This window comes from Drosophila innubila (genome assembly GCF_004354385.1).
Source record: "Drosophila innubila isolate TH190305 chromosome 2L unlocalized genomic scaffold, UK_Dinn_1.0 4_B_2L, whole genome shotgun sequence".
NCBI lineage: Eukaryota > Metazoa > Arthropoda > Insecta > Diptera > Drosophilidae > Drosophila > Drosophila innubila.
This window is the reverse complement of record NW_022995372.1, coordinates 15564769-15579179: the sequence shown is the minus strand read 5'-3', so window position 1 is coordinate 15579179 and position 14411 is coordinate 15564769. Positions and strand designations below refer to the sequence as shown.

At 35.3% G+C, this 14411-nt stretch overlaps 2 protein-coding genes across 2 annotated transcripts in view; both read right to left on the bottom strand.

Moving 5' to 3' along the window:
* The window catches only part of LOC117781738, a 41675-nt gene extending 27406 nt beyond the window's left edge, over positions 1-14269 (bottom strand). Inside the window, 2 exon segments of the mRNA XM_034618555.1 lie at positions 10542-11031; positions 12907-14269. Of these exon segments, the coding sequence (XP_034474446.1) occupies positions 10542-10766 (225 nt within the window). The 5' untranslated portion in view covers positions 10767-11031; positions 12907-14269.
* On the bottom strand, positions 1273-2387 carry LOC117781736 (DBF4-type zinc finger-containing protein 2 homolog). The gene has a single exon (XM_034618552.1). The coding sequence runs from the start codon at positions 2365-2367 to the stop codon at positions 1378-1380; it is 990 nt and encodes a 329-aa protein (XP_034474443.1). The 5' UTR covers positions 2368-2387; the 3' UTR covers positions 1273-1377.
* Positions 14270-14411: the final 142 nt, after the last annotated feature.

Here is a 14411-nt window from a genome sequence, read left to right as displayed (position 1 = left end):
AAGTAAATATAAAGGAAAATTAATGGAGTACATAACAACTATCCATTAATTAAGTAATTCAAATTTAATTTTGACTTTATAAATATTTGTTTGACTTTTATAAGTTCTAAGTTTTATGTGATTAGTTAAGGGCCTCGTCGTTATTGATTTCATTTTGTTTATACAACGATAATCAAGTTTTTTGTCACAATTTTTTCCGAGAGCCTCGAGCGTTATTTATAAGTGTATACGGTAGCAACATTCATAAGTAGATACAATATCTGAGCACACCAAACGAAACGAGACGCGTCGAAATACTTAGAGGAGTGCCCCTACATCAATCAAGTGGTAATCATGTAGGTTGGAGATACGTAAACAAAATTTGGTTGAAGTTTAAAACACAACAACAAAATGCTAAAATCGAATGTGTCAAAATCGAAGTGAAATAATGTTAGATTTGCATAAATAGCAATAGATACTAAGTTCATAGATTGCTAAAAAAAAAAAACTCGATATGTAAAGTTACCTCATATTTTTGTGTTTGTAGCACATTTTTTTTTTCACTTTTGTACAAATATTTATACTTCAAACAGAGACACGCATAAATCTAAGTAAATTTGACAGCTTTTTTGGCACTTGCCAAATTCTGGCAACGGCCACATCAAAGGCTTTTGCCAAGTTGCCCATTGTCCAGCACAAATCAAGTTTAAGTATAAAAAAAACCAATATCACACAAAATAGAAAACAAATTTTCATATTAAATAAAAACTGTAACTGTGCATGACGAAAATAACGACATAGAGCTTCAGCGGGATACATATGGACAGTTACCAATACATATAAAAGATACATATACAATATAAAAAGAGTTAATAATTTTTTGATACTTCACAGCAACTGAAAAAATATAAGTTGAAGCTTACTATTGGTGAACAGATTTTGAGCCCGAATAATTTAGAGTATATTTGATTTCTTTCTGGTAATAAATACTGCCAAACTGACTGTTAAATAATGAAAAACAAATCGAGCTTAGACTAAAAGCTCATATAGTATAGTAGTATAGCATCACCCACTACAAAATATATCAACTTTTTTATAGTTTAATATTAATGGATAATAATTTTGATAATTTAAAAATATTAATACCTAAATCCGTCAAAGTCAAATCCACTCAGTAGCCAAATTGAAATTATCAATTTGTCGCACAAGTATAAAATTTGAGATGCCTGTTCTCGAACCCATACGCGATCTGTCCTCAATTGAATTAGGTTTACATAATAAACAGAAAAATGATTTCAATTTTAGGCCAAACGAAGAAAAGGCAGCACAGCAATTTATTTACCCGTAAATATATAAATATATAACTGACTAACGTGTTCCGTTTCAATATTTAACTGATTAACAAGGACCACATGGACCACAGGGAACTTGAGGACCACACGGTCCAACTGGTCCACAATGCGTGTTCCACGGAGTTGGAGCACACGGGTAACATGGTCCACACTCGGGCGATTCGTAGGGGCAAGGGGGCGAGCAGGGTCCGCATGGTCCGCAAGGACCACATGGTCCGTTTCCACATGGTCCACAGCCCGTTCCGCATGGACCACAAGGAGCGGGAATAAAGGGTCCGGATGGCATTGTTAGGCCACAGGGTCCACAATTCGGTACAGCGCAGGGCCCGCCACACGGTCCACAGGGTCCACAACGGCCTGGTCCGCAAGGTCCGCACGGACCTGGTCCACGCGGTCCACAGGGGCCGCAAGGTCCACAGGGACCACAACGTGTCTCACATACGGGATATTGATTGGTGGAGAAACATGGAAGTGGACAACACGCACCTCCAGGTGCACATGGTCCAATTGGACAAGGAGGACAAGCGGCACTTGGTTTATAATTAATCGGTCCATTTGGATAGCAACAATATTCCCTGGGAGGCGGTATATCGATAGTCTGAGGCTTCGGTTGACACAATATCGACTGGCAGACTTCTCTGGGCTCGCACACACGCTTCGGATAACAGACGACATATGGATCCGGAATCATGGACGGATAATATATGACACGTGGCTCCCGAACCATTTGCGAGACCCAAATCAATTTTGGCACTTTGATAACACGCGTTGCATCCACCACTTTTGGCACTGTGATTTGTCTACAGCGATTAACAACCATGGGCTCTGGTACAATTTTCTCCGTAAAAACCACTCTCTTCTTGCATATCAGACGAGGCGGCTGTTGCACCGTAATGCACTTGGGAAATGGCGGCGGGATGCGCGGTGCACATTGCGGCAGAGCTTCCAATTGTGCGGCATTGTAGCATTTTGGCGAGCACTCAAATGGCCCACAGCATGGATCACAGGGGCTGCACGGTCCGCAAGGAGAACACATTATAAATTTTCAATATTTTTAAAACTTTTTTAAATTTTTATCAAAATTTTAAAATTATTTTTGTTTACAAATTTTGATGTTGGATTTGGAATTGACAAAGTTCGAATAGTGAGATCTTCCGAAATGGTTGATAAAGTAAAATTTTCTCTAAATCATACAGCTTTGATGACAAAATATTCAAGGGATACCATAATCAAAAAAAAATTTCCAGGTTAACTTTTTTAAAAAAGATTTCGAGATTTTTTACTGTTTGATATGACCGATATTTTAGTTGCAATCTAATTCTATAAAAAACATAAAGAAAAATTATTTAATTTTTTAAAGTCAGCTAAGTCATCATTAATAATCATCTCTTATGTTTCAAAACATATACTGCCAGAGTTTTAAAGTTTTCGGCCTTGGTTACATAAGCCAACATATAGTAACTAGTTAGTCTAATGAACATATGCAAATCTTAACAATTTACATAGATTCGAAAACGCCTCATTCCATATGTAAGAGTTTATAAATCTTAGTTAAAACACCACATGAACATTGTAAACTTCACTTTTATTGTGGTGTGATTAACGGCCCCAATGGCAGCACTGGAAACATAGCCCAAAATAAAAGCCATCACCTGGCAGGAAAACAGCTAAGACGTGCAAATGCCGTCAGTTCATTAACGACCTCTCTCTTTCCTGCTTTCTGGTGATGTCTTTCGAGTATTGCATAAAACACAAACCGAGTAAAAGCCGCTTGAAGATCTAAATTGGTTTAAAGACCAGGTTTGCAAGTGCAAGTTAAGTTGGCTTAGAAAAGTGGTTTTCTGTCTTAGCCTAACAATTTGCTGAAGCTTGAAGGAAAACTGCAGTCGAGAGGAATGTCAAAGTTGAAACTAAGAGAGTGAATGATCGTCATGAGATTTTTTCCTTGAATAATTTTGGTGGCTTAATCGAAGAGTAATTGTATGTGTAAGTAAAAATTGAGTGTAAGGATGATTGATGGCTCAAAGTACGAATTTAGATTGTGGTTTGAACACTTTTAAAAGCAGGAGGCATGTGAATAAATAGAAAATAAATTACATACATATATATTTTACAGGATATAGAAAACTCCATTAATTTTAGCAAGCAGTAATGCAATATATAATAACCTCTTATGTCATTTTAAAAACTTAATTCAGTTCAATTTTGATCTTTAGCTTGTGCCCAAATCTCAAATCAAATTATGTCCAAAACACACGATCGCTATAAACACATAGAATCTGTATAATTATATAGTTAATATATAATGTGTATGTACAAGTTCGTATATATAATTATATATCTATTAAGAATCGAACAATTTTTGCCTGTGGTTCTCAACTTAAATACTGGTCACGATTTTCTGATGCTCAATGTCAAAATGTATGGAAATTAAGTAAATGTAAAATTCCTATGGTTAAAGTGAATACAATGAATACATGTAGCGAGTGGTGGTTAACACAAATCAAAGCATTAGCTGTAAGAAATACACTTCATCAAAAGGTAAGTAAAGAAATACAAGATAATGCAATATGGAACCGAAAGAACCTATATTTACCCAAATATTTTTTTCGGGACATACCGCAACCCAAACAGCAACCCTGTTAATATTAGTTATTATTTTTTTAAATTGTTCTGATATTATACAAATTTGTATTTATTGCGAGTACATAATCTTTGCCCCAGTTGGGATCTGAGTTCATGTAGAACTTGCTACTGTTTCCCAACTGTTTTCAAGGTGCGTTACGCTTTGCATGTCCCGATTTCCATATCACGAGGTTCCGAGCAGACATTATCACTCGTGTCCATTTCTTTTTGTTTTTATTTTATTGTATTTATTTTGTTTTTTGGCGCAGCAGTTCATTGACTTGTTTGTTGCCTTTCCGCCCAGCTGGTTATGATTTGGAGTGGGCCTTCTGTTTCTGTCTCCCTCTCTATTTCTCTCTCTTCTGTGATTTTCTGTCATTTGCTCTAACTGTTTTGCATTGTTTTATGGTCAGCATTACGCTTTTCGTGCCTATTTGTACATGGGAAACAACGCCATGAACACTAACACTAACAACAACCACAGTCACAACAACAGCAACAACAACAACACCAAAAGCAACGTGCAACAGTTTACATTTAATGTGGGCTGGCAAGGGAGGCTTGGAGCGTTAAGGTTGGCGGCTTTTACGGGTCTGAGGGGGTCACCCTCGTTGTTGTTGCTCTTGTTGTTGTTGGGTTAGAAGTTGCACTGAGCAACGTTTACCGTTGTTTATTTAATGTCACACGTTCCTTTTGTTGACTCTAGACACATTTATATATTCGTATGTTGCAAGTGCGACAATATGTGGCAATTTATGTGCTCCACATAATGTAATTGTAATTAGTTTTGTTTTTGTTAGTTTTTTAAGCGATTTGTAAGTCAAGTTCTTTGGGCGTCACGTCTGGCTCGTTTGCCATATTTGAATTACCATGAAGTTGTTGTACTCTTCAAACTGCGTGATTTAGGGTGATAGAATTTGGTGGAAAGGTGAAAGGTGTTGGTGTATCTAAAGCACGTTTTTTAGATTTTTCTAACTAATTTGTCGAAGCCATTCAAAGGCTTACAACCAATATATTTCTAATTGAAGTTAACGTCCCCAAATTAAGTTTTCATTGCAGTGACTAAGTTGATAAAATTATAGGAATTGTATCATACAATCACATTAATTTAATCACTTAAATATTCAAGTATTTTTTAAGATATATTATAGCTTATACTTAAATTGAAGTCAATTTCTTGCAATTTATAAAAAATTATAAATTTACTATATAGGATATGTGTGTAACTATATATCTAAATAAAAGTTAATGAAAATAGCAACTTAAGACACTCTTAATAAACATATTCATTATGGAACTAATCATACCCAATAGACAATGTTTAATAAATTATATAAGCTTATAAATTTGTAGGTTAATATACGATTTTTTCATCTTTTCCCACATTGTTTCTATTTTATCAAACTTTCAAAATAAATGAATTTGTTGTTCTATTTCAGTTTATGCAAACTTTTCGCTGCATTAAATTATGAGCATATGTTTTCTTGAAGTATATTCATTTTCTTTTATTTTTCACTAATGGAAACTATTCTGTAAAAACCGAGAAAAAAGTATATATTTTTTTGTTGTTACGCAAAGCGGATATTTATTGTTTTTTAATACAAAAAATAAAGTGATGCAATGATTTACTTATAGTAAGTATCTTAAGGATTGCAGGAGTCACATCATCTCTTTTTTCGCTAGCTATTTCATACATCCTCCTGGATATTAACTTTATTTCAAAGCTGACATCCACAACAAATATATTTTTACAATTATCTTGTTAATACCCCAAAAAGATGTTTCATCTCTTAAATGGTATAACGATAGGGGCAACTCGTTGGTGGCAAATAACCGAATATAAGCGAAATACATTAATCATGCTAATGGCCCAACACTTTTTATTCACTTTGCTTCGCAAACTACAATCCAGAAAATGAGTAACAAGAGTCTCCAGCATGGGTGACTGCTCCCCAAGGCGGCAACGTCGACGGCAGCGGAAAATGCAAAAAGGGAAAACAAATTTAGCAGGCTGTAAGGCGGCCAAGCGGGCAGCGTTTCCACATCGCCGCACAAAAATTAGCAAAGAGATCAACCTAATAAAATTGCCGACACTTTGCGATAGTATATAGTCGCTATATATGAACCATTATCGACGTAGCATTCAACGTATCTATCAATAAACGAAATGCAAATCTGTGAGCGAAATTGCAAGGGAGCTAAAAGAGATGAAAATGCTCGACATGCAAAAGTTGAAAGTAAAAGGAAAGCATTTTACTATTCGCTGCGACTTTCCCAGAAAAATGCCAGACAAAAAAATGCAATCAGAAAATGCTGCCTCTGGACTTTGTCTCCTACTTCAACTACTCCTACATCTGCATCTCTGTCTCCGACTCGTTTGTCTCTTTTGCGTGGGTGTGACTCGAGTTTGTTTCGTCCAAGGCTGGCGAAAAGCGAGACAATGACCAGGGCTGACAAAAGCCAAATGGCTTTGAATTGTTGCCACTCTCCATGCCACATGACAAGCAGACAGAGACTTTGTATCCGAGGAACATTCATTGTTTAAACTCCCTGACAGCTCTGCATAAATTAACTACATTTCAAATCCAAACTAATCGCAATATTGTGCCACCACAAACTGATTCTCTTTTCCTTCCGCCCCTTTTCCGTTGCATGCCACAACTAAAGCCTTTCAATTAAACATCAGCACGTTTTTATGTCTGCTTCAACTCAGTCTGCAGCCTCGATAAAAAGTGGATTTGAACGCCAAAAAACAGTTCGACAGTTGCCAAAAAGTAAACAATAAAAGGCCAAACAAGCTGTGCAGCAATTTAAACATACATTTAAGTACAGTGGGCACGCGCAAAAAGCGACAAATCAGGCATATATAAATAAAATCTATATATGATTTTCTATAAGAAAAATAAGAACATAAAAATCGCATAAAACAAATTGGAAACACAAATCTAGGAAATAATAGTCGGGAAAACAAAATTTGTAAAAATTTCATTAGGTAATTAAATTTAGAAACAAACATAAAAAGCAAAATTAAATTAAAATTATGTTTTTATGAATTGATCATTTGTTAATTCAATACTTTTGAGTCCTTGCACTGTATATTTTCCTAATACATGTTATTATTTTGGTAAGGTTAAAAAAAACTCTTAAAAGAAAGCATTAATATAAACTAATATTTTATAAGAATTTATAAAGAATCATTTAGATTTTAAAATCATATAAAAATTTATGTAAACGAGTCTGAAAAATTGAAGTAATTTTTTCGAATATAATTTACTTAGATTTGTTTTCGACTTTTGTACTTTGAGTTATTAAAATATTCTGTTTAATTCTTATCTTTTTTTTCTATCTTCATATTTTTTATTCCATATAAAATTATTTTAAAGTTACTTTTGAAATTTTTTACTCAGCATAATTAGCTGTGGCTTTAGTCAAGCTGCACTGTAAGGCTACTATATGATATTGAGGCCAATACGAGTTGGGGAACTGCCTGTCGCGTCTGGCTGTGAGTCATGGACACATTCAGACCCCACATTGATACAGTTTTCCGCAAAATGAAAATTGTGCATATGCATCATAAATGATGTATGGGCTTGGCAGAGAGAGAGAGGATAGACAGGAAGACAGAGAGGGGTGTCAGTAGCTGCTTGAACTGCCCAGAATAATAAACTCCATTCATGCCACTTTCCTTTCGTGCAGTTCTAATTAACCAACTAAATAGTCGGAAGGAGAATGCAGAATGCAATTTTAATATTTATCATATTAATTAATCATTTAATGACAATTTTAAAAGTGGAAAGTGTGGCAGGAAAAGTTAAAGAGACTGAGACAGATAATACTTGTAGTTGTAGAGCGCGTTTCCTTTCAAAACATCTAAAAAAAAAAAACGGCAACAGCTTTTCTGTTATCATTTAAAATGAAAAATAAATAAGAGAATAAAGAGATAACATTGGATTTAGCAAGTGATTAATGTTGATAAAGTTGCAATCTAAGTATCAAAAATAATTACATGATGTCAGACTGAAATCAAATCATTTCTCCCCGGTAAATGTGATTGCTACATTTGACTTTGATAAGGGAAAATAAAAAATAATAATAATAAAGGAAGCACATAAATAGTTTATGGCGGGTATTAACAACCATTTTATTTTGTTTACATTAAAGAAATAAAGTAAAAATAAACAAACACGAAACATATTGCAATAGGCTATATTTCATACAAATTAATTAAATGAATGATTTTTTTTTAACAGTTTTATTTATATCAGCAATAAATATATGGTCTAAAAATCACAGTACGTTTTTCTCGTAATTTTGAGCACGTCCGTGGTTCTCAATTCAACAATTTTATAAAAATTCCATAAAGTTATTGATTTTTTGAAAAAATTCTTTTTATATCAGAAATGTGTGCACGGTAAAATGTAGTATACAAATTGTAGTATTTTTCTTTCTCTTTATCTTTATAAGTCCCAGTTGTTAACAATTAAAAAATATATATATATAAATAAAGTATAAATTTGTTTAAAAGACCCTAGGAGTCAGAAACTAAAAAAAAAAACATGGGTGAGAGAAAATTAAATTAATGGTTCTATTTTATAATAAATTTACATATAACAGAAATGTATACAGGGTAACTTGTAGTCTAATAATTGCAGTATCTTTTTTTTTTTTATCTATTCCTAGCATTCTCAGTTGTTTACAGTTAAATATTTTGCCATTTGTGGCAAAGACGACATGAGAGTTTTCACTGACCGTTGCCATAAATGTACATAATAAGAGCCTAATTTGTGATAGGCCAACATTGACTTATTAGAAATGCTTACAAATCAGCGACATTAACGACAACAATTTTCTTGTTGCGGCTTTAGAAAGTGCCGCAACTAATATTCATAATAAACGATAGACTAGAAACAAGAAATAAGATATGAGTCGACGGACAGCACTTTCCCAAGTCAAACTGAAGCGACGGTCATTAGAAGACAACACGGCCAAGAAACATAGAGAAAGAGAGAGATGCTGCCGTTAGTTGGCAACATGCAGTACAAAAAAAGTAGAACAAAACAACAAGAGGAAAACTCAAAACAACTTGAATTTCTTTCTACAACTTTTGAGAGTAAACTAAGCAGGGAGGAAGGAAAAACGGAGGGAACTACCGGCTTTTGCATTGCAATTTACTCTCGATGCGTTTGCAACACACACACACACCGCAAGCACACGTTGCTGTTGTTACAGCCTCTGAAGATAACGTGGCGTATGCGCAATGTGCATTTAGATGAGCTCCAACCACGGCATATGGGCCAAAACAATTACGACTGCAAATTAAGCTGGTTTTTTTTTATTTTTTTATTTTCTCATTTTCTTCTCTTGTTTACTGCGGCTGCTGTGCGGGCGTTTTGGGCGGTGTGGGCGTGGCAAGGCAATTATGTCCATCATTCGTGTAGAAAATGTGAGCAGCTGCAGTCCAAGCAGAAGGGGGAAGTAAAAAGAGGGGAGGGGAGGGGAGGCGAGTGAAGCATCTGCATATGAGAAATTGAGAAAATGTTTTGAAGCTGTGCGCAGGAAAAACCCGATCGCCACATGAATGCAACTTTTCAGCTTAATGTTTTCTGCTCCAAAAAGCGCAAAGCGTCTGAATAATGATTTTTCTTTTAACAGCAGAATGAAAATGAAAGGGAATGAATTGTCATGCAGAAATATGCAAAAAGACTAAAAAAAACTATGCAAAATCGAAATCAAAACAAAACATTTAATTGCGTGTTTAATTCCCATTTGACAACGTCATCTTGGGCTCACCTTGAACTTTGCGACTGTAACTTAAAAGTTTCTCCATCAGAATGTTGTTGTTGTGCATTAATTATTGCGCATTACAGAACGCAGGGGAAACAACAACAAGCTTTGTTGCGCCTCAGGGGAGAAAACAAATTAGAAAATTGTGCGCTTTTAATCGCACTGCTGACATTTGAAAAAGTTTGCGCTAATTGCATGCGCAAAAACTGAGCTTGAATAATAGCCAACAAAACATTCGTTGGTAACACGAAAAGAATTTAAAAAATATTAGATTTTGAAAAAGCGAAAACACCTTAGGAACCATTTTAAATCGAAAGTGGAAATGCAGAAAAGTGAAATTTTTATCAGATTTCTAATATTTTACAATATAATTTATAATTGATGTACTATTTATGAACAGAGATGCTTCTTAACTGTTTTCAAAGTTGACTTCCAGTTTGCGCTGCGACCTTATAAATTTGAGACTTATAATAAAGATATAGCTGACATTATAGACAGCTTTGTTTATTCTTTAAGTATAAGAGTCACAACATGTCTAATGTGTTGGCTGTAGAGTTCTTATACTTACGCAAACATACTTTTTAAGAGCAACTTATGAAGTATATTTAGCCATACAAATTCATAATATTCTCTACATAATCATTGTTCATAGGGTATGAAAAAGGGTAACATATTAAATGAAAAATATTTTCATTCATTCATGAATAATACGCGACTCGTATGCTGTGCTTTATGACTATCAAAGGTTCACACACACACATTAACATTGGGGTAATGCTGTTGTCTTTTTTTTGCACTCACTTTTTCGCTGCGTTCGTAGTTCGCTGGGAATTTCGGTGAGCTGGAGACGCCAAAAAATGATGATGGCGATGCCGAATGAGGCGTTAAAGGTGACGGTGACTGTGACTGCGACTGCAGCGTCAACTGCAGTTGCGACTGTGACTGAGACATGCGCTGATGATGCAGCGACGAGAGCGTTGGCGTTGACATCGACAGCGATGTTGGGGTCATGATTAAATGCCGCATACTGTAGTTGTAGTTGTTGTTGTCACAATTGTGTTAATTTGCACAATGAACTAATTTTTCACTCTCTTTTGTTGTTGCTGTTGTTGATTTCAACTGAACTCAACTCAGCGTAGTTACATTGTTTTTGTTGTTTATTTTAATATTTGTTGTTGCTGTGGTTTTTTTGTTTTTTTTGTATTACTGTTTACTTTTTTGCTCTTTGCCTTTCATTTAATATAAATGTCAATTGTTTTTTGTGGATCTCAACATTTTGCTTGCCGCCTCTCTACAATATGGAATATATGTATGTAACTGGGGGGTTAAAGGGGGTTCTCCATAGGGGTTAAGAGGGAGAGGGTCACCGCTTCAACAGCTGATGGCCCAAATGGTTACGTTCTAATTGCCGCAAAATAAAAATTTTCTTGAAAAATTTCCAATAAAAAGTACAAAAAAATCTGTCGTTTCTTTTACTTCATCCATCATTGTATATTTGACCCTCTTTCTATCTTTCGCTCTCGCTCTCTCTCTCTCTCTCTCTCTTCAATAATAATTGCTTTAAACTTTAAGCCAAGTTCAATCAGATAAATTACCAGAGTATCTTTAAATATATGTATGTGCAGGCTTTTAAATTAGCTTTCTGTCTCTCTCTCTCTCTCTCTATCTCACTCTCAATATATTTCTAGTTTTCTTAGATTGTTTTGCTTGTTTGTTTTCGTTTCTTATCTCTTATCAACATGCGACTACCTTTATTTTTTTTGCCATATTTTCACTTCTCATTTCTTCCTCCTCTCTCTTGCGCTCATTATCAGTACCTTGTGCCCACTAAAACACCAACAACAGTTCGACTTAAATTTTTACTGTTGTTTTTTGTATTTTTGTGCTCCGTTTTCTTCGTTCGATTTTTGCAATGGAAATGAAATGGAATTAATTTTGCATTGACATTTTGGGGACTTTTGGTTTTAATTTGTTGGTGCGTGTTTGCTTTTCCGTTATCTGGGAGCGAACTCCTATTTTTGGCTATGCTGAGCATATCAGCAAATGATAAACGTCAAGACCATTTAAAAGTCGTAAACATTTTAGATAAATAACGTATACGCCACCGTTGCGAGGCACTTGCGAAATGAGAAACTATTAAAAATACAGAAAATTTTTTGACTAAAGCAAAGGTCGACAAATTTTAAAAACTATTTTTAAATGCTATACATTGTGTTCAAGTCGTGCTTCTGGTTAAGCCAGTTTTTAAAACGGAGCTTTATTTTTAGTATACATTATTAATTATTGATTTATTATATGTAAATGTTGTTAATGTCAATTTCTGATTTCTGTTTATTCACTTGAATTTACAAGCTGATATGACAGATGATCTTACATAAAATATAAATGTTTATACACTAGTTCATATATTTTTATTTTTTTTTTAGAAATAAACTGATGTTTTTCATATTTTATTATTTGTTTTAAGTGTATTTATTCACTTGCTTTTCTAAATTGATACGACAGATGTTTTTAATTATGCTCATAGCTCGTCAAGTTAGCAAAAGAGCGAAATTAATTTGGTAAAATTGCAATTTAACTATTTTATTTACCCTGTCCTTCTCTCTTTTTTACTTCTCTCTCTCTGTTTAGCTATTATAGAGTTGTTATTCTTTTATCTATGCTCTTAGCCTCCCATATGATCTAATCAACTTGTCGTTTCATTTGATTAACAAGAACAGCGGCAAATAAATTACGGGGAGGGGAGGTGGCAGGGGAAGGGGGTGTTGTCACAAATTTGCAGTCGCAGTTCACAGATTATATAACGTCATTTTGGTCATTTTGGTTTTAAACTGAGCAACTGAGAGACTCGCGTCTAATTATTTGCAAGCAGCGACGTCAGCAGCGCTGTCGCAGTCAGCGTTAGCAACGACAACAACGACGACGACCGAATTACACGCACCGAATATGTCCGAAGGCCACATCAAAACTCGCAAAGTATTTTTTATTTTTTTTTGGGCAGACAAATAAGTAAATAAATGGGCACAAAAAGCGGGTCGTCGCATTAAAACATTTCATCAACATTTGATCAACAACATCTTATTACGATTTTTCCATAATTTTCTTTTGCACTGCACTCGATTGCGAAATGCAAAATTGCACGCGCAAATTGCAATAAGAAACGCACCAATACAATTGCATCGGGTGGAGAGGGGGCTGGTGGTGGTTGGTGAACAGATAGAGCGCGGTGAGAAAGGCGCGCACCAAGTGAAATACAAATTGTAACTAACACAGTGCAGCGACTGACAAACGGCGCAAAGCCTACGACGCAGGCAGCACACAGCGGCAAATGCTCAGAGCGCCGTCGTCGTCGCCTCTGAGCGAGAGTGGCGAAGGTAAAAGCCACTAGCGACAACAACAAACACAGCTCACACACACACACACACACGTACACGGAGAGCCGAAACGGGAGAGCGAGCCAAGATCGTGGTGACTCTCAAACTCCAAACAAGCATTTAATCTGCTGGTGGAGCGACAGGCACAGCTGATGTGCTGCTGCTCTGCTGTGGTGAAGTTGCCTTTGGTGAAAAGGTCATGAAGAGCTTTTGCTTTTGTGTTTTGCTTTTGCATTTGCGTTTTGCTTTTGCGCCTTACAACTGGGAGAGAAAGTCTACGCCTGCTCTCTCTATCTATCTTGCTGTTGTTGTCTGATTTTGTTTATTATTTAATAGTATTTCGCATAGTATTTTTGTTGTTGTGGGTAGAGCTTTAGAGCGTGGGCGTATGTATGTCTGCGTGCATTGAACTTGACATAAAACCAAACTAATTGTAGCAAGGCATTGTTTTTATTATTATATATTTTAATTGCGTGAAATTTGAGGCGCGCTAATTGTGGGTTACACTTTGTTTGAGTGAGCGACTTGTGGTGAAAATGTGTGTGGTGTGGGCGGTCGGGTGTGTGGTGAAGATGCGAGTGTGATTTGCGTGTGCCTGCGGTTACATGTTAATGAACTTGCACAGCTTGTGGATGTTGAATGTTAAACGATAATTAAGCAAGCAGTCGATATGCGGTAAAGGACTCTGGATACATACATTGTGAAAGTGGGTCACACACACACTCAATCCAAATGAGGGGAATTCATGTTCTACTAATGAACCATTTTATAACTTTCTTATACAATCACATCACGACTCACTTAATCATCACGAAGATACAACAGAAGAAACTATAACAATAAAATAAAAGAATATCTTCAACTTATCAAATAAAATGCATTCAGTTGTTTGTAGGCGTACGTGTTTCGCTTTGTTTTTTGAATGCGACAGTATAACTTTCATTTTTTTAGGTTTGTACATTTTTGAGGGGAACTCTCTTGCATTAGTGAGAAACTGTGAAAACTGGATTGTATTGCCGTAAATAGAAAATGAGAGTCAACTTGCTTGAGTTCAATAAATTGACCAGTGAGAAAAAGACAAAAAAAAACAAATGTGTCACACACAAAGGTACACGACAAGAAGACACCCTATAAACAAAAAAAAAAAACAGTGCAACCTACTCATTATTATAGGAGTGCAATCTACGCAACAATGTTAAAATATTATTTATTATATTATATTAATTGTATTTATCTTTGTTTTCACTCCCTTTTTTTCAAATTTACTCACCCTATCCATAAGCTGCTCATCATTACG